Raw genomic sequence first — 20,415 nt, 5'->3', positions numbered from 1 at the left:
CGCTCGCCAGCGCCAATGAGCTGTAAATCGGACAGCTAGCTGCCACTAGTAGTACTCAACGTTTTTCTCCTACAATGGCCCCATTCAATATAAAGAGAGGTGAATGTATGCAGCACCTGCTACGGCGCCATCCGTTCCGGGCATATAATTGATACCGTCGATAAAAGGTCTGACTACAAACTCAGCAATTAGTTGCGCACCGATAAGTAGGGTAGCTATAGCAGTATTGACGAGGAATAGGTATAGAATAGGTGATCGCTGCAGCGATCAGGGAAAACTCCAATCTAGGAACTGCAGCCCGCCGCTTGGTTCTCTACCGGATATCTTCACGCAAATGATTGACTGTATATGACATGCCAGACCCTTCCTGCCTTCAATTCCTCGCTGAAGATGCGCCGATCTTGTCATGTCCCAAAATAGTGGATCGCCATGTCAGCTCGGTGGCCTCACTTTGATTCAGGTAGCACCGCTTTAATGAACGTCAATTGGGCCTCGTAAACCAACATGTGGAATCTTCAAGTTTAAGACAAAACGAAAGCCACCATGCCTTCGAGAGCCATGAACCGTATGGGAGGGAATTATATCTATGGGAGCCGTTAGATCTGTTTTGGATTGACGCAGGTCCGATATATAAATAAGTCGAAGCTGTTACACCGCAGCTGATTATTGTGATGATTGGGAGAGAATTCACATCTACCGAGAGGCGTCTAGGCCGGTCCGACTTTCTTATGCTGTCAGACGCTTCACTGGTATTAGAACCGACAAGGCAGACAGAGGGTGCCTATGTTGTAAGCATGTATAACTACAGCCTCTGCCCAGGGGTTCATAGTCCTCAATAGGATAACGAGCATGATAAGATCATTTATACATTTTGATTTGGTGTTGTTAGGCTGCTATCACCCATAACGTCAGATCGAATATCGTTCGAGCCCAAATTCGACATGATCATGCCCACTTCTACTCGCGACGAGCTCTCGGCCTTGTCACCAGAGTACCTTGCTGAGGAAAATAACACCCAACCACTTATAGGCACCTGTATTGCCTTCATAGTGATACCCACTGTGGTCTATGCTATGTTCCTCGTGTCGCGGATATTCTGCGCAAGTCGGAATGGTTGGGAGGTCTGGGCACTATATCCTCTCTCTTATCTGCTGACCATAGCATCTTGCATCATTGGCATCGGTGAGCTTTTCTTTTTACTATGATGCGAAAACTTCCATCTATTTCGAAGACCATTTAACTTACGTATAGACTTTAGCACCGGTCCTGTCCGGAGCCGTAGGTCGACATATGGCGTATTATGAACTCAACGATCCATCGGCCATCATCCTAACTCGGAAGCTACAAACGGCCGTTGAGTTCATATACATGGCCAGCGTAACTATCCCCAAAGTCACTATGCTGCTACTCTATCTTCGAATTTTCACCCAACGCAAGGTCCGTGTTGCCACCTGGATCGTTTTGGGTGTCGTAGTTACGAATTACTTCACGTCGGGTGTCATTGTGAGCTTCACCATCTGTCAACCGTTCGCGTTCAATTGGGACAAGTCAATCGAAGGAGGCAGATGCGCACATCTCATGACTGCCTACCGACTGATTAGTATCCCTAACGTCGCTACCGACTTGGCCATCTTAGCCCTGCCGCTCCACCCCCTCTGGCACCTGCCGATGAGCCAGACTCGGAAGATCGGCGTAATCCTGACCTTTATGACGGGAGGCTTGTAAGCTCAAACCCACCTTCATTCACAGTTTATCAAATTACACAGAATCGCTAATCAGGTACCATCTCAGGGGAATAATCACCGCTATCATTCGCCTCGTGGCGTTCTACACGGTAGACTTGGTCTCGGACCCGACATACCAGTGCGTTTACAACATGATATTCACCATCATTGAACCCGGGGCATATTTCATCTGCTCCTGCCTGCCAGGCATACGTGCCCTCCTGCAGGCGGTGCTGAGACTTCCGAGGAACACAGACAGTGATAGCAGCAGTAGCAACAGCCCCTTTTCCAAGACAGGGGTACCAGCCGACCATCAACGCAGCCTCGACATCCCCCTAGGCAATCCGATTGGGGACCACAGGACGTCAGTCTCAGCGACGAGGGGTTCGGGATTCATTGATAAGACCGACGAAAGGGCTGGCTTCATCCGCCTGGAGCAGGTAGTGGAAATGAACATCACCTCAGCCAACGCCGCTCAGGAGCACCGTGAGAATTTTGTTTGAACGAAGATTCGCCACACAATTCATATTCTCGACTCCTCGGACTCCTCTCTGCTTCTATGTTCATTACGAACGAGACCAGCCGACGTGCTATGCGACATGGCGCGTCTATATTTCAGTCGCACATTGCGAGCACCAGGTCATGCCTCCCGTTGAGACATACGGCACTCGGCCCGAGTAAAGCTCTACTTGACCCCTTCCCGCAGAGAGACTTGCTATATGTCTATCTCTATGTGACGGCCTCGTTCAATGTCGACTTGGCCTCGTTCAATGTCGACTTTCACATGAGTTCTCTCAGCAGATCAACTAGCTGTGCCAAGACTCTCAGCCCATGGTCACAAGGCTCAATGAGAGTGGGCGGCAGCGCCGAGCCAGCAATGGAGATCAGGTTTCTTGGAAGCGTGTCTGGTGTGCTGGTCAGATATAGTTCAGAAGCTCCAGGGCGAGCATGGTGGCATGAGTATTTTTCAAGGAATTGGGATTGAGTTGATGTCGACTATCAGGGGTCGCGTTGTACTTTATAGCAGTCACTAATTGGTAGCGGGGGGCATTTATTGCAAGTTGATACACAAAGAAGCATGAGTTTATATTTCATGACCTCAAATGAAATCTTCTCGGGGTATTCTGCATCCTTTTGTTTGAAATGTGTCATTTGTCTCGTAGTTATAGCATACTTTGAGAGAGTACTTCGTCTAATCCCTTCCTTTCTCATAGCCTAGACTCAAGTTTCACTTTCTTTTGACACGAAGGGTGTTTAAATTATATCGATATTTATATACTAACAATGAAAAGTGAAAACACGGTATATGTTCTGACTATAAAAATGATCATAAAAATACCTGAGTCCAAGTCAAGGTCAAGTTAGGACTGGGTGGAGTGTCGGTGTACGTAGGTGAACACTCGACGACATCTACTTATTAGATAGACCTGGGCTCATATATACCTAGTGTTGCAGTACATCTGCAACCAAGAAGAAGAAAGAGGAAAGGAAGAAAGCTTGCTTTATTCCCAACTACGGATGGCGGAGTGCCAATATATGGCCATAAGGGCCATATGGCTCTAGTGGAGCCTAAGGGTGCCTGAGGCACCTGCAACACCTAGGTACCTAGGTAACTATTCGATATAGTTTCACAGTTTATCTCTATTCCGATGTCTAGTTATAGGCCAGATTAATGATGGTTTAGAAGAATAGGAGGAGTTAGAATAAGAAGTAGTGTTATAATGTTGTTGAACAACTAACCTACTAACCTAGGTACGAATAGATTCATACTGGGTGAACTACTACATCACGTGGGCAGTTGCTATCAGTTGCTATATATTTTCAAAAAACAATCTCTGGAATAGGTACTCTGGATCTAATAGTATTATTTGGAATGTTGAAGCGGTATGTCAACACGTGCTTAACATCATTCAGTTATGAACTGATATTGTTATCACTCTAGCCAGCTTTGGATTCTCAGGCTTTCCATTGAAGCCTCTTTGTATATTACGTGAGTATAAGCGAAGAAGTCTCTGCATACAGCCATTAAGGATATCCATGGGAGCTGAACTTGCCGTTGGGCCGCCCAATATCACACGTACAAGCCGTATTCGGGTTAGATGTTAGTTAGGTACCTACGCATCCAGACCGGCGAAGAAAGATAACAGTCGCCTCGTAATAGTTTTACAGAGTAGTATCAGGACCATACGACAGATTACTTGTTTCGTTGAAGAGATCCAGTTTGCTGCTACCTAGTAATTATTGACCATGCTGAATAGAAACTGCGAGCTTACGTATGTGTATTGCTCGGTCACAACAAAAAAGTCTGCTATTGCCAAGAGGTTAGTCCCAAATGCACAAAGGAAGTCGGCAAGGTGATATTCTCGGGCACACTATGACACGTCTGGTGGAGTTATATTAAAGTAATGCACACCGAGTGGGAGGCTTTCGTGGGATTTCGAAGACTCGGCTGGGAAGTCTTTCTAGGTCGTTGAGGGGTTTGATGACTTCCGCGTAACTCACCGTCATCATTGAATTTCTATTCCACCTATGTTGATGCAAGTCATGGCCAAGTCATTGTCATTCGATATATATGTGCATGGGTGGTAGATAGTTCGCCAAGATTAAGAAGGAATTGTCACCGCCTTGGCTCTCTCTCAACACCAACTTGAATTTATATGTTTAATGTGAGACTATAGTGTTTTCCAATAACTTAGATACCATACTCTTATTTCAATCACATCGCCTCATAGCCGGGATAGTGGAATGGGCCTGGAGAATATCAGGATTTGGTCTAGAACTCCTCAATCTCAGCCCATAATCTACGCCTATCGTGAACATCGACGGTCTAACTTGCTCAGTTGTTCATAGACGGATAACAGTTATTATTGTCTACGGTTAATTAGGAAGTGAGCCAGATGTAGGTAGAATTCGCTTGGTTGTTGGTTATCAGCCCCTTTTATCCAATCTGCAAACATATCTCCAGACAGATGGAAATTCGCGAAGCCTTCCCAAACTGGTGAGCCGGACTCGTTTCACCGCCACGTAGATAGAATATCCTGAGAAAGCGTGGGTGAACAAGATGGGGGTTCGTAGGAGGTCATTCGCTGCGGGAGGCTTATCATATATAGTAGTTGGAGAAGTGACGTTCAATAAATTTGCGGTTCGTTAGACCTATTCATATACGATGAAAGGCTTGGCGAGATATGGTTTATATAACCTTACCTACCGAGCGAACCTGGTTAGAGTGAGTGAAAATTAAGGGTCTTATGAGGCCGAAGACGTAATTTGAGAATGTATAAATACCCTAATCTACTACTAGTAGTAAGTACCCACGAGATAGCTAAATAGATTAGGCAGATATCACATAATTAGTAAATAGATGGATATCGAAAAGGTCAGTTAGTTTTGTTCGTGGTCCGAATTGAGTTCGAGTGATTTAATTTCGACGAAGAATAGAATATGGATATCTACCCTCGGTAGGTATGTGCCAGTACCCACCCACATAGTGTATATAGTGTAGATGGCCACGAGGCGGCCGAGCTCTGACAAAGCTTGTGAAGTCGTACATACACTAGCTGACGACCGGGAACACTGGCGTGCATTGTAGTAGGTACTATGTAGTTTATTAAGTAGTAGTTAGAGGAATAGAGGTACTAATGTTGGACAGGGGTCTCGATCGCATGCCGTCATTTGGAGATGGACAGGGGTTGATGGCCTAGCAGCCCTTGGGGCCTTGGGGGAAAGAGGATAGCTCCACTATGTAAGTAAAGGCCATGTGCTCTGCGCCCGAAGAAAGAGACGCGCGTCCCAGGAGGTACAGACGTATTCCCTGTCAGCCTATACATATGCCCTAGCAATGGCTAGCATCCATTGCCAGGTACTTAAGTGCTTTTTACTTTCACCACCTCCAGCGCTACATACTAACTACTGGGTAGTGTAGTAGGCTGTTAGGGCTGCCAGGTAGATTTCGTGATTCTTCATAGTACAACTATATACCCACTCGAGGTATTTACCAGCTTTGTGGTCCAGTAGGTAGGTAAGATTGAAGTTCATTGTTGGAAATTGCTAGGTAGACAAAGACATGCAGCCGTGACAAATATTTTTTGGCTTACGATGCGATTGCGATGGCGATGGTGATGTCGATTAATAGCAGATTACGATCACCAAGACCGCCGGACCTAGAACATCCTTCGGAACTAAGAACTACCCGAGACGATCCAGCTTCGTAACTGACCTAAGTGTCTTGGGTCGGATCATGCCGAAAATGAAACCTCTTCTTCTCTTGCTAGGAGAATATATGTAATAATTATCTTCCTAGCATCTATCCGTGGTCCTTTGATATGAATGAAATCGATGACCATAACGATGTCACTGACGATGTCACTGACATGTTAATTAGGGGCCGGACTAATCGGTTTGGTTTGATAATGTTGCATGATATACGTTGGTTATTACGGTAAATGTGGCAGACAGCCGCATAATTTTGAATTGAAAGGGACTGCCAAGCCTCAAGAATTAGATGATATGTGAAGAGCCGAAGCAAGCAACGTAACATGACCCAGAAAAGAGGTGACTAGCTTAGCAAATCATCGGACAGGAGCCGTGGGATTCGATGTTCGAAAATGGTGGCGACCTTGCCATTGGCCAGAAACACGCAAGTCTCTTGAAGGGGAGACGGGACGCGCAAGCAGCCTCGACACTAAGCGAGAAAAGGGGGAGTCTGACTAGCAATAACGCCATGGGAGTCGTGGCCATGCACGTGATCATCGCCATGGCTTTTGGAGAACATTGATAATTAACATCGATACATATAGAATACATATAGAGAACAACATTGAATTGCATGTATACACACGAACCTATTGCATGTAGATGTACCAAGGCAAGTACTACGAGTATCATACGTACGAATACTTGGCTTCATACATAGTAGCTACACCTAAAGAAAATCGGGCATTTGAAATTCCCTTAGAGACAAAGGTAGGTCATGATAGACGATCAGTGTTGTGCTGTAATTATCAGCAGTTCGGTTTTTGAAGTTGCAAAGAGAGGGAATATCTCGCCAATCTCTCACGTAATCTGAGATAACAAATTGAATTCAGATGGGATAACTGACCAGTCATTTTGGCCGTTTTGTGACTTTACACGCAACAGTGTTCTACCTGATATATCAAGATGTACAATGTCTACATATGTGAAAGACATCAGGGTTTGGGCCACAAGCTTACCTAGTACATGATATAGGTAACTCACCGCGCGTTTGAATTACATACAGTGGAACACGTGAGATTATTATCCACGCACAACTCATTAGTACAATCGGCCCGGAGAATAATCGAGGGACAAAGGGCAGATTTAAGCTTACCGCCGTGCTGGCCGAGAAATTTGTTAATGGGAACGTGGAATCGGGACCCCTCGTAAGTTACCGAGAGGTTGGTCGGGCTGTGTGGGTGTGTATGTGCGATGTATCATCCGTGAGTATGAAAGAACCTCAGTCAAGGACGAGGCTGAAATGCCAATGCCAAAGCGAAAGACAACATCATGGATGGTAATTTATGTTGGGATTCGGCGAAGATGCCCGAGAATCGGGGTCTATGGCATTGTTGCTGACGCCTAATAGCGGCCTCAAAGAATACCATGTAGCATTCGATGAACCCATACATAGGTACAAATGGTGCCTACAGTACGTAGGATAGTACACATGTACTGTAGCGATATATGTATCGTACCTACATATACCATTATGTAGGCTGGCTTTACTAATAAGAGGCTTAACAAAGGGCCTTGTGAGGTGACAGTACCGAGGCTGAATCGTGTCGGCCGAGTCCGCACTTCGGTATATGCTTAGGTACCTAAAAACGTGTGAGAACCTAAATACATTGTATCTGAAGACGAATTAATTGGTGCGGACACAAAAACATCTCGGGAGGATCGAGCAGGTAACGTAGGAAATAGAAGAGTGGCACAGCCAGTATGGCAGTATGGATATGGGATGTGCGATATGGAATACATGTAAGTATGTATGTGCCAGTGTGATGCGCGCGAATGGGCTGTGAGCAATGGTGCCAGGTACATAATGCATCTTAACTAGTAGTACCCACTTAGTTAACCTATGTATGTACATTCTATGTAAGTTCTGGTAGGAAGGAACATTCAATGTTGAGGTTGGAATCAATGATATCTGCGACAGGCCTCATTTAGGTAGCAGTTTCAGCCACGATCAGCAAGCCACGCCTCGTCATCGCCTCCAAGGCTCCACGAAAAAGGTATAGGCTTTCTCGGGTGCAGACCGGAACTATCAATTAAACCAATCACGAACTTTTCTCCAAAAAGAATTAGGTAAGGTATACCTAACCATTTCCGTACGTACCTAGGTACATTACACGTATGCGACACGCTACAACGAAAGAAAACTCCACATGAATCCATATCGGACATTATGTATTATAGGATCTTTCTTCTAATTTAATGGTCAATCTGTACTACTAGTTATGTAGTATGTAGTATGTAAAAGAAAAATTAGTCGCGATTTTCTTCTGGGCAGGGAAAATCAAGATAGTGACAAAATTGAAGCAAAGCAGATGTTCGAGAAACTCTTGAGAGACATCTTTGAGAGTAGTGTCGCGGTAACTCCACTCGCATTGGCAAAATCATGTTAGATGATTGGTCGGACCATCCAAGAGACGCGCGTTCACGCCATCTCTTCTGTGTCCTAGTGCGCTTTCTTCCGTAAGGTACAGTACCGATGATGGCCAATTTGGTAACTACACTGTATTTAGTGTAAAACAGTAGCCAATGATACGAATGCAGAATCAGTAACGGGCGGAGAAGGCCTACGCAGCCCGGCCCAGGTGGAATGACCTTCTAGATCGGAGCGTTTGACCTTGTCTCCATCTTAAACCTTGTAAAAACCCACTTAGTTACATTACCCAAACAAATTGTATGGCGATCATATCTTAAAATATGAATTATGAATGGTTATATACACTGTATTACGTATATTAATTCTTTTATCTTATATAGGTTATTCAAATATATAGCTATATAAGTGCAACCGGTATCAATTGAAAGCGCATTGAATAACGAATCGATTGATACCGGTCTCGAGTTGGTGAGATATCTGGTTGTAAAGTTATTCAGGTAAATAAGCTAGCTGGGCGGGCGGGCGGGCGCACGTGATCACCCTTGAAGCCACCTAAGAGCCTGCACACGATCGCCTAGGGGTGTCACATGATAAGCTGTCACATGATATCTCCCGATATATATACCTAAATAACTTTGCAACCAAGTATCGCATTCATATTTAACTTATATCATTTAATGGACAATTAAATTCTCTTTTAATTGATACCGGTTGCATCATTGTAGCTATATGTTTTAAACGTTTAGGTTGGATATTAAATAATTAAGACTTTATTTAAGCGATTGTATGTTGGCCTTAAGGGTGATCACGTGCAATCCAAATAACCGGCGTTTTACGGCCCGAGAAGGCTCTAGATTTAAGGTTTTAGGGCCCGATAGCAATAATAGGTACAGTACTACGCCGTATATGTAATTACCTAGGATACTCATACTTTAAGATATGATCAACACACAATTTGTATGGGTAATCTAACTAAGTGGGTGTTTACAGGGCTTAAGCAGGGTTTAAGGTGGAGACAAGGTCAAACGCTCCGATCTAGAAGGTCATTCCACCTGGGCCGACGCAGCCTACGCAAACCCTGCAAAACCCTGCAAGGACTGCAAATGGAGACTTTCCCTCTTTTTTTCTTTTTTTCCCTTTAGCAACCTGGGAACTTACCCCATTCCCCATTCAATGTTCCCATCCCCTTCCCTACATAGTGTGATAGTACATATCCTACTACCTAACGTACCTAGCAAGGCCTATCTTGGTATTATGTGTCTACGAATAAGGCATACGCATGCACTTACATAGTACAACGAACAACGAATCTTCTGCTCCACTGCCTATCATTTCTATCATTTTGGACCAATTTTGTACAACTTGTAATCATTTGTATCATTTCCTCACTTTTACAACTTGTATTCTATCGGCTTTCCCTCCTGGTGTACAACCTAAACCACCCACGCAACACACAGCACGCAGTACGCAGCACGCAGCACGCAGGCCACACACGCACACACCCACTCTTTTACACCCCCCACCATTACTCTCTACACCACTCCCAACCAAGTGACTAGACCAGCTTACGAAGGGTACTGTACTGAACAGTAGCGAATCCATAATTCCCATCTCTGGGTCCCCTACAATTGTTCCTACCTACCTTGCCTTGCCTTACCTTACTTTACCATACTCTTTACCGTTACCGTACCTAATAGAATAATCCATATTCATACATCCATCCGCCTCTCTTCCTCTTCCTCCGTTGTCACCTCTCGCTTCCCGCTTACTAGATAACCCTCATCCGCCTCTTAATTTGGAAACATCGTCTTCCTCCCTTTCATCTAGTCGACGTTGACTTAATTTCGTCGTCCGCTCGTTTTTCTACGACTGCGCGATACCGAGAGGGAGTCACATCTTGTGTAGGATTGCCTAACGAAGAAATACACGAGTGGGATACACTTGCAATACGACATACAGGAAACGAAACACGAATATTAGCGACTACTGATTATGGGGGATTGACTTACCACCACAGCCGATCTGTCTCTCGACAACACGAACCCCCTCGTTCGCTGGTGGCGATTGAGTCCCGGGCATTGGAAGGCAGTGGCCGAGTCCACACAATTAGACATCCTTCCAGCTGACCAAGTCTGTTGTGCCTTTCCGCATAAACTTGAAGTCAGTCTAGTCTAGACTCAAGTGCGAAATCATCAGCTTTTCAGTACATAGAGTGGGAATCTACGCCGTGAAAAGGTATTAAACTTGTCCACTCGACTCCGACATATTTCATCCATTACTACGACGGCGACATCATGGCTGGTCGAAGTGACCGCCCTGGTAACGACCAGGGTGATTATGGGGAGGACTGGGCTCGAGATTTACGAATTCAATTCGAGCAATTACTAAGAACAAAACGATTAAGCGAATTCGAACAATCACGGTTGAACCGATCGCGCCTTGAGTCCTCCAGTCCCCGAGAACGAATGTCATCGTCGAATTTACGAGCGCCATTAGGTGCCTCGTCTGGTAGTTCTAGTAGTAGACCATCTTCATCGTACAGCCAATCCCGTAATCTTGCGTCTCCCGCATTGCCGCCATCCTATTCATCATTGCGTAATCTACCCAAGATTCCGACAGCACCATCTCCTCACGACCGCGATTCGCAAAAGTTTCGCAGCTTACTCGTATCGCTGTCACTAACCCCGACTAAGTACGAAAATCCGGGACTGCTTGACGAGGCTCTGCAGGCAATACCGCTTGACAGGATATACGCCGAGGCAGAAGAGGAGTCCCAAGTATTACAAGTTACGGCAGAGAGCATGGGTGATGGCCGGAAACCTGAATGGGGATATCAAGATTGCGTTATTCGGGCATTGCTAAGGTGAGTTGTTTCTCTTGCTCAATTAATCTGGTTGTGCTTCTTTCCCAGATCAATCTAACATTGATCGTAATTGTAGATGGTTCAAACGATCCTTCTTCACCTGGGTCAACAACCCTGCATGCACCGTCTGCCTATCGCCAACCGTTGCGAGGGGTATGACGCAGCCAACGCCAGAAGAAAGCGCCTATGGAGCCCTACGAGTAGAACTTTACGAATGCTCCAACCAGGGGTGTAGATCATGCGAACGATTTCCTCGATACAGCGACGTCTGGCGATTGTTACAAACGAGACGCGGCAGATGCGGCGAGTGGGCAAATTGTTTCAGCATGCTATGTCGCGCCGTCGGTGGTCGTGTGCGCTGGGTCTGGAACGCAGAGGACCATGTATGGACGGAAATCTACTCGGAACACAAGCAACGATGGATCCACGTGGATGCTTGCGAAGAAGCTTGGGATAATCCGTGTCTCTACACCGAGGGTTGGGGCAAGCAGATGTCGTACTGTATCGCCTTCAGCATAGATGGGGCCACCGATGTTACCCGCCGATACGTACGAAAGAGCGAGCATGCGCTTGAAAGGAATAGATGTCCTGAAGAGGTAATGCTCTATATCATGCAGGAGATAAAGAATATCCGACGTGCCAACATGAGCAAAGAGGACCGATTCCGATTGGAGAAGGAAGACTCGAGGGAGGATCGTGAACTGCGAGGCTACGTTGTCGCTTCTATCACCCAGGCGGTGACACGAATGGTTCCTGGCTCGTCCAGTTCTGGCTCTAACGCTGGAGGCTCTGCTCCGGTACCTTCTGCCTCTAACGATGACCAGAAACTTCCTGCGGAACAACCAGCCCGACAGAGTGGTAATTCAGAATGGGTTGCCGCGCGCGGAGAGGGTGGTCGACGCAACCAGCAATTTCAAGATCCAAGGGACCCGCCACGAAGGTGATGCGACGCGCTTCCGAAGGATATTCTTGAAATTTTTACATCACATTGATACCTACACTTGACGACATTGCACAATCCGTCCACTAATTAAACACATTGGTCGAGTTATATACCCCAGCATCTAGCATATCGAACCGACACTCGTCCGACTAAACATAATTTCGGACGATGATGGACTACGTATTACCGATTCTCATTTGTTGAATAATATTATTATTGCATCGGACGACACCGACGTGTTCGTCTATCATCTACTAAAAATCTGTACCTATTTACGCATTCGGCCAGCTCACGACGCCATCCACCGTCGTTCTCATTTGTGGTCCGCATCTTCAAAGCTGTGGAATGAAAACCGCCGGCGCAAAGGACCTGTTTGGTTTTGGGTAGCATTATATACAATTTTGTTTTTGCTGGGGAAAAGGGGTGTTGGAGAACATGGGTTTCTCCTCGTCCCGGCGTTGAGGTTAACTGCATGATTGGATGGAAACGGGTTGACGAAGGGTGATGGTCATACCCAGGTTGAGGACATGAGAATTGTGTGTACTATCAAAGGAGAGAACTGCGTAACCTAGTGACAAGGCACGCGACCAAGGAACGCGACTAGGAGGCCAAACCTTGAACGGAGTACCGTGTGGATTTGTTTTTCTAACCAGCACCCCAAACCAACGACGGTCACAAAGCGCCTTGGATGGATAGCGATAAAACGTAATTGTGCCGTTTTAGAAGCATTATCGCCATGGCTGAGAATAGACTTGTATTGTTGGTGTGTCTTTTTGACAAATTAATCTGGCTTTCACGATAATACCTATTCATTGATTCATCCCATGTGAAATTTTGATGTACCTATTAAAGGTTAGTAATATCATGTGTGTATGCATGCATGCCCAGATGATTATGACCTATCATCCCACTCTTAGCCTCAATTTCGCCTCCATGATGTGATGAGGCAACCTCATGAGTTGATTAGTATGCCCCCAGGAAGCCTAGCGGTGTTGCTTTGGGCTAGGCTTCCTTCTATGATGACACACAGGCGTGACGTACAGGTCTAGTGCCTTAGTATTTCTATGTACTTAAGCCTGTATGTAGGTAGCCACTTGGAGAAAGTAGATACCTAGTTATGTACATACCTCGGTATGTATGTTCAATGTTGTTTTAATCAGTTCGCTTGGTTCCATCCAGGTTCGTATCGTTGTATTAACTAGTTAACCCTTGTGGGGGGGTTTTTTTTTTCTTTCTTTCAATTTTTCGGTATAGTTAAATAGTTATAGTTAGTAGTTAGTGGGCTTCGTAATAGGATATCAGAAGGGAAGAGAAGAGATGATGCCGCGTAAGACGGTCGATCATGTCTCTATCGGGATATATCGCCCTAGCGGGGCTTGGTGCCCCTTTTCTTTTCTGTTGAATGATTAAGGGGGGCTTTTTTTTTAAAAAAAAAGAAAAAAAAGACTACATACGGCCCCTAGAAAGTACTGTGGAAATGGGTTGGGTAGATGAAGATGAGGTAGATAGATACGTAGTTTACTACCTAGGGAATTGTGGTGCTCTCATAGGGGTGACTTGGCAGGCTTGGGGACATGAATATTAGGTTAGGTACGTTGCGTGGTCACGTATGTGAGCTGGGATAAAACGTATGTGTCTATGTTTGCGTACTACAGCCCTCTTATTAGTTGCAGTCTTTCAGTCTAGTCACAGCGTCATCTTTACTGACGGAGTCTCATCCCTAATAGCTATTGCTGCCATGGGATGGGCTGGGGGGTCTCGAAACAGTGGCCGATGGAACATAGAACAGTCAAGATATTAGAATGTACATGGGGCTTCTCGCAAAGTCCTCAGCATAGAGATGAAAGAAAACTGATTCTTCATTACAGTAAGCTATCTTAGGAAGCATCATGACCTATCCACCTGAAGCTGACATGAATGTGTTCGGTCTCCAAACACGAGACAAACTTAGTTGTCCGAGCATCGCGAGTCTGGAGGTACTGCCTTCTTTTAGGAGATAAGTCCCATGCGAGTTACTCGCCTGAACTAGAATAGTCACTTGAACTATAATACTTTTTCGACTTGGAAGCCTTTTTTGATTTGGAAGACTTTCTTGAAGTAGAAGACTCCTCTTTCTTTGCCGATACCTGAGTCGAGGTTCCGACTAATGTTTTGGTTGAGGCTTCTTTGCGTAACTTCTTCGCATTGATGGCAGACTTATGCTGCGATAGGCGATCTTCGAATTGGCGGCGCTTAGCAACTTGCTTTAACGTGTCGAGGCAAAACGCGGGATTGCGTAGGAAGGCGTCTTCCACGGATGGACAGTTAACCAAGCTTTCGTATCTCGAAGCCGCGTATATCGATACCAGTTCTCGCAGTTCATCTTCCGACTTAGTTTTGGCGTAGGTGAAATCAGCCAGCTTTACGAGGCTTACAGTGCTGGTTCTTCGACTCACAAAGTGCATAAGAGCATCTGCTAGTTTGTAGAGCGCCAGGACTTTGAGGCTCTCGATGCCGTAAGCTAGTCCGATCACGTACATATTAGCATGCCTCATCAGATAGTTGATTCGGTCCTCCTCCCATTCAAAACTGCTAATCCATTTCCATTTGGCTCGCATCACGACGTGTTTCCCGGAAGGCGATCTGTACCGATCCCACAAAGTCTTGTAGAGAAAGTCGTGTTGAGAGCCCAGACGGCCAACGGGATAGAACAATTCGTCCATATCATAGGGTTCCCCGCTGATCGGGTCATGGATCTTGGGCGAAGTGTAAGTGTCGTAGTAAGCATACTCGCAAAAGGAATTGAACAAATCCTCGTCTCCAAATTTCCAGTTCATGGTGCCTGCGCGCGCAGTATTCGTGTTTCCGAGCATTATGTTCCACAGAACTGGACCAAGGCGAATAAATGCATCTTTGTGGACCGTGTACTTCTCGCGACGGGGGCCAACAAGAAAGACGAATGTGTTCTTGGATGAGAAGCTGTGACTCCTGTTAGTACATAGCTGTCACGGAAGCCCAAAAAATCGACTTACCTTTGAACGTGGCAAGTATCCGCCGACATGGTAGGCAGGTTGACTATCTTGGGCCAAGGCGAAGGATTGACTTATACCATGTGTGGTTAGGAATGTGTGGAGAATAAGCTTGAGGTCCAAATAGTTTAGAAAGAGAAAGCTAAAGTAAATAAACAATTAGCAACAAGGTGGGTTACGAGGGACCAAGCAGCCAAACCTGAGATTCGAGACAACTAATTGGCACAATGGGTACCGTGAAAGATATACGATAAAAGCTGCCTGCTAGGCAACGACACTCCTTAGATATCAGGCATACTTTCTATGGCAAAATATTGGCACCCTTAATACCACCGTGGAAGCAACTATCCCAAGGAATTGACCTCAAAGTGAAGGGTTCCAAAACACCAAAGAAAGCGTAACCTACATCCCTATCACGAACCCGCCTCGCGCTCGAACCAAATCAGCTCTTTTATAGCATCCTCCAACCTCAATCCCATTTTAACCGCCTTCCCATTCTCAAAGACAAACTCTGCATCGAGGGGATCCTCCTCCTCTTCCTCGTGCTCATCTTTGAAGCGAGCACCGTACTTCGTCTGGTCAGCGACGTGATCAAACACCAGTGTAAACCCCATCGACCGGTCCGTGCCGTCGATGAAGAGCTTGTCGTCTTTGACTTGCACTGCGAAGGAGCGGTAGCCCGGGTTCCAGTAGCTGCCGACATACGCGCTCAGGGGCGTCACTTGCGGCGGCCTCTCCGTCTCTCGTTTGCTTAGCTCCCCTTCTTTAGCCTTGTCGGTATTCTTCTTCTCCTTCTTCTCCGTCCCCTTCCCCTTCGCCGGCCTGTCTGCCTCAGGCACCCCAATCGCCGCATCGACAAGCGCGCGACAAAGCGTCGCAGCCGCCGCCCCCGCACCCTCCGCATTCCCCAGCACCACCGCCCCAAAGCCAGACCCCGGAAGAAAGAAGAACTTGCTCCTGAACCCGGGTATCGCGCCGTCGTGGCCGACGACCGCGTGGCCCCGGTAGTAGTGCACCTCGAGCCCCGCGGCGTACAAGTCCGGCGACGTGAGCGGCTCCAGCCCCCTCGCGTCCGGGTCCGGGAAGCTGCGCAGCCGCACGAGGCCGCGGTACACCTCCTCGCTGATGGGGGCCTCGCGGCGCAGCAGCGCTCCAACCCACCTGATGAAGTCGTTTGCGCTCGTGACGACGGAGCCGGCGCCCTGGCCCTCGGGGCAGTCGGGCGGCGGGAAGGCTTCGTGCGTCGATGTCGCCTTGTCCCAGCGGTGCCCGCTGGCGATGCGGTCGCCGAGCCCCCTTTCCCGGGCTCGCGCGGGCTGCAGGCTCGAGGAGGTCATGCGGAGGGGTTGGAAGAGCCGCTGCTCGAGGAAGGCGGAGAAGGGCTGCTGCGTCTTGGCTTCGATGAGGTGCGTGGCGACGGTGTACATCATGTTGCAGTAGATATGCTTGGCCCGCAGGGGCGCGGCGGCGGGGAGGTTCCGCAGGTTCCGGGTGACGGAGCGCGCGTCGTCGGGCTGGGCTGCCCGTGGGCCCATGTAGGAAAGGTCGTGTCTGTATTTTTCCGCTTAGTAAAGTGGCTTACCTCAGATATCTACGCAGGCGAAAGAGGAAGGGGGGGGAGATGGAGTTTCTACCTACCTACCCATACCAGTCCTATGACTTAGCACATCATCCACCGTGATGCCTTCAGTGTACTCGACACTAGGCATCACGAAGTCCTCGGGGAGCAGTTTTGACATGGGGGCATCATATTGTATCTCTGGATACCCCTCATCTTCCACTAATAGCCCAACCGATGCTGCAGTCAACGATTTGGAAGATGACGCGATGTCGAATAGCGTATCTGCCGTACAGGGCACCGAGGGCTCAAGAGAAGCGTGTCCATAGCCAGCAGAAGCCGTTTCGTTATCCTGCACCACTGCGATCGCGAGGCCCGGTACATGGTTTTGGGCCATGAGCTCCTCGACGCGGGTAGTGAATGCTGGGGATTTGAAATAGTCCATCTTTGGTGATATTGCGGTATGATGCTAGTTAGTTCATAGACCCGGCTGTGAGCGCTACTGGGTATCTAGTTATATACCCAACGCAAGTGGCGGTGCATGCAGAATTGTGACATGCTGGCGGTTGGTGCAGGGGATCATTATGATAAGAATAGCTATCATTCTGAATCATAAGACATGTTAGTAGGTTATTGGCTGCACAAAGTACTCGCAACAAATGTCAATGCATACAGTATGTAGGTCAGTTAAGGGAGTCGTAAGTAGTACGGTCAGCTTCTTTCTTTCTACCCAATGACACTAATTACGGAGTAAATATTAGGCCACCCTGAGTATAGTCTGCTTATGTACCTATATGAAGGCTGAATGCCGATCTAAGTTAATTAGCAAAAAGTATTATCCAATTTGAAAGCTGTAATGATAACTTCTTATTCAACATCCATGGATATCTCTCAAAATGTCTAGGCATTAACTTGAAGGTACTGTGCTGTATTGATGAATTGATGATTGATGAGATCTAATCTAATCAGATCTTCAACGAAGGCGCTTTGGTTGGTTCCGACGGGGCGGTAACCACGTGTGATCAACCTCTAGTCCTGTCTAGCTGTAGTTAGTTGTATGGTGTCTCGGCCAATCACACCCCCGCGATCTACTTAGTTAGTGTAAAGGCAAGTACCCTTCTCCGGTACTGCCCCTCGAGACTCGAGTTCGGGCGCAAGCACTTACCCTTATTAAGTACTGGGGTGCTTAGTACTAGGTACTCGGTGTCCACCTATGTAGTACAGACAAATAGTCTGTAAAGTTGAACTTGAAACATCCATCCATCTGTGAGAGTACATTTGAGCAGATATACGGATACATCTTCAGACATTGTGTAACTAGTAGTTGCCATCAAGTCTACCTAAGTGCGGAGTGTTGTTACCTGGAACTTGCGGCTCGCGCTAAGTACCTGGGCTATAGTTATCACTGATCCATATCCATAAACAACTTGAGTCTTTAGGTTTTCCATGCCCACATACCTTAGGTAGGTGGATAAGTACCTATAGATATTTTCAAGGGTCCCAGTAACATTTGTGAAGTAACATTCACCCTGCTGGTCACAGTATGACCATCACACAGCACTTCAATATCCACTACTAGTGGTAGTATCTTAGACACCTGTATTCTCCAGTCTCGAATCCTCGGCCATGGTCCAAGTTCCGACCTTGTACAGACGTCACCTCAACTAACTACCCTTTACCTACCTACTTACCTATATATTCATGGATATCTTGATGTAGATAAGGCCGTAACCCTAATCCAAAGCTCACAAACCCCGCCCAATAGCGCAATATGAAACCGATACTCAGGAAAGCTGTTCGTACTATCAAACATAATCACCAATGGCGGGGAACTGAGGCATTATACCTATCGATCATGACAGCACCGTGACTGAGGTGAAGATGTTCAACATTCAATACACCATAGTATGTAGTATTCGTCCGAGAATTTAAAGTCTCCGCTTGATAGTTGATGGAAACGTGCTCAGTCTCACGGCTGAGACTGCAAATAGCCTCTAGACACTCCTATTATTGTAGAGAGTAGTTAAGGGCATGGTAACTTGAGAGATGATTGCTAAAAGGTCAAGAAGTGGCATCATGAATCCAAGGGGGGTCGGACGACTTCGCTGTGTACGCTGTCAAGTCTCTGTGGGTATTTGATGTAGTGTGCCTATGTAGGTAGACAGACGTCTGGGTAGGTACGTTCAACGTCGTTACCTTATTCAAGTTATGAAAGGCACTTCAAGAGGGTCTATGGTTAACAGTAGGAAGCTGCGTTCTTGATCAAAGAATAATAAGCTGGTAGCACAACATTGAGGCAGGTACTACGAGACTCCTGTAATATCATTTATGTTATAAGGTATCAACTGGAAAGTGCGTGCCTGAGGACTATCAAATGTACATACACATGTACATGTAGTAGGTAAGTACATAGCATCTTGCCTTGCAATGTCGGCACCCTATCAAGTGGGTTCCCCATGATCTTGGGACAGCAGGTACTAAGTTTCCCAGTTAGCAGGTCAACAACCAACTTGAACCTTGGGAACCCAATCCACCTTCTCCCACCCCTCCCCACCAAACACAAACATCCACCACCTTCGTCCTCTTCCATATTTTTGAACATTTCCCTCCCCAACCCTCTCTTCTAACACTTTCAATACCGTACCACATGGTTTTGAAAGTATTAACTTAACCTTCCCTTCATTCACTCAAGAACCTTCCTTTATTATTCCAAATCCATCGTACTGAATCCACCATCAAGATGCGATTCATCAACACTCTCGTCACCTGCGCCGCTGCGGCTGCCCAGTTGGTCTCCGGCCACTTCAGCATCGTCTACCCCGAGTGGCGAGCTGATTCCATCAGCGAGGAGAATGGCTACTCCCAGTGGATTTATCCTTGTATGTGACTTCCTCTCATTCCATTATTGCACTTGACATCCTTTCTATTTCCATCCTCTCCCGTCCTCTCCCATCCTCTTCGTTATTTCCAAAGCCATCACAGCTAACCAAGTCAAACCCACAGGCGCCAATGTCGGCGGAGGCGCTGGCAACCGAACTGACTGGCCCATTCACGGAGGCGTCGTCCAACTTACCCTCCGTCACCCATGGACCTACCTCTACATCAACGTCGGCCTTGGCGAGGGCAACCTCACCAACTTCAATATGTCACTCCTCCCCGGTCTTGCCAATGTTACCGGTCGCGGCAACTTCTGTGTCCCGACCATTCCCTTGCCCATGGAGATTCTCGACGGCACTCTTGGCAGCATCCAGGTCGTCACCAACGGTGTTGATGGCGCTGACATGTACAACGTAAGTCATCATCTTATAACACAACATCAACGTAACGCGTGCAAGTATAACCCACTAACAATATAATAGTGCGCTGACATCACCTTCCGAGCTGCCGCCAAGGTCCCTGATGGCGTCTGCCACAACTCCAGCGACATCTCTTCTGTCTTCCTCGGCGAGTCCTCGGGCGGTCCCAATGCTACCGTCACTGTCCAGGCTCCTGCCCCGACTTCTCACCCGAACTCGGCCACGGAAGTCATCATGGGTGGAATGGCAATGGCCGGCATGGTTGGTCTAGTTGGTGTCTTGGTTGGAGGTATGGGCATGTGAACTGGCTGTTTTTCATCTACACATAGACTAGGGTTTGACACCAAACTGAGGTCGTATGGGAGGAACACCTGATTGCTATGGAATTATCTCTACAG

At 47.0% G+C, this 20,415-nt stretch overlaps 6 protein-coding genes across 6 annotated transcripts; 3 read left to right on the top strand and 3 right to left on the bottom strand.

Moving 5' to 3' along the window:
* Positions 1-947: 947 nt before the first annotated feature.
* GGS25DRAFT_534687 (uncharacterized protein) lies at positions 948-2,709 on the top strand (the record flags this gene model as incomplete). The annotated part of the gene is made up of 4 exons (XM_049265802.1): positions 948-1,182; positions 1,259-1,721; positions 1,792-2,221; positions 2,302-2,709. 4 exons carry the CDS (start codon positions 948-950, stop codon positions 2,707-2,709), a joined length of 1,536 nt encoding a protein of 511 aa, XP_049113138.1.
* Positions 2,710-5,977: 3,268 nt separating this feature from the next.
* On the bottom strand, positions 5,978-6,512 carry GGS25DRAFT_507475 (uncharacterized protein). The gene has a single exon (XM_049262386.1). It carries the CDS (start codon positions 6,259-6,261, stop codon positions 6,028-6,030), a length of 234 nt encoding a protein of 77 aa, XP_049113137.1. The 5' UTR covers positions 6,262-6,512; the 3' UTR covers positions 5,978-6,027.
* A 4,131-nt stretch (positions 6,513-10,643) lies between these two features.
* GGS25DRAFT_525515 (uncharacterized protein) lies at positions 10,644-12,156 on the top strand (the record flags this gene model as incomplete). The annotated part of the gene is made up of 2 exons (XM_049264810.1): positions 10,644-11,212; positions 11,289-12,156. 2 exons carry the CDS (start codon positions 10,644-10,646, stop codon positions 12,154-12,156), a joined length of 1,437 nt encoding a protein of 478 aa, XP_049113136.1.
* Positions 12,157-14,137: 1,981 nt separating this feature from the next.
* Positions 14,138-15,261, bottom strand: GGS25DRAFT_534685 (uncharacterized protein). The gene is made up of 2 exons (XM_049265801.1): positions 15,167-15,261; positions 14,138-15,113 (listed from the first exon to the last, which is right to left on the bottom strand). Exons 1-2 carry the CDS (start codon positions 15,193-15,195, stop codon positions 14,168-14,170), a joined length of 975 nt encoding a protein of 324 aa, XP_049113135.1. The 5' UTR covers positions 15,196-15,261; the 3' UTR covers positions 14,138-14,167.
* Positions 15,262-15,441: 180 nt separating this feature from the next.
* On the bottom strand, positions 15,442-17,166 carry GGS25DRAFT_534681 (beta-lactamase family protein; the record flags this gene model as incomplete). Its single annotated transcript, XM_049265800.1, has 2 exons — positions 15,442-16,727; positions 16,812-17,166. 2 exons carry the CDS (start codon positions 17,164-17,166, stop codon positions 15,577-15,579), a joined length of 1,506 nt encoding a protein of 501 aa, XP_049113134.1. The 3' UTR covers positions 15,442-15,576.
* Positions 17,167-19,461: 2,295 nt separating this feature from the next.
* On the top strand, positions 19,462-20,320 carry GGS25DRAFT_525512 (uncharacterized protein; the record flags this gene model as incomplete). The annotated part of the gene is made up of 3 exons (XM_049264809.1): positions 19,462-19,600; positions 19,725-20,011; positions 20,081-20,320. The coding sequence occupies 3 exons, from the start codon at positions 19,462-19,464 to the stop codon at positions 20,318-20,320; spliced, it is 666 nt and encodes a 221-aa protein (XP_049113133.1).
* Positions 20,321-20,415: the final 95 nt, after the last annotated feature.

Source organism: Hypoxylon fragiforme (genome assembly GCF_022984875.1).
Source record: "Hypoxylon fragiforme strain CBS 206.31 chromosome Unknown GGS25scaffold_9, whole genome shotgun sequence".
In the NCBI taxonomy this organism is placed as follows: domain Eukaryota; kingdom Fungi; phylum Ascomycota; class Sordariomycetes; order Xylariales; family Hypoxylaceae; genus Hypoxylon; species Hypoxylon fragiforme.
Note: the sequence above shows the minus strand (reverse complement) of the source record. Positions and strands in the feature narration are given on the sequence as shown.

Coding starts and splice junctions, on each gene's coding strand:
- GGS25DRAFT_507475 (XM_049262386.1), bottom strand. CDS start 6,261: ATGTTACGTTGCTTGCTTCGGCTCTTCACATATCATCTAATTCTTGAG.
- GGS25DRAFT_534685 (XM_049265801.1), bottom strand. CDS start 15,195: ATGTCGGCGGATACTTGCCACGTTCAAAG. Junction 15,114..15,166: donor GATACTTGCCACGTTCAAAG/GTAAGTCGATTT, acceptor CAGGAGTCACAG/CTTCTCATCCAAGAACACAT.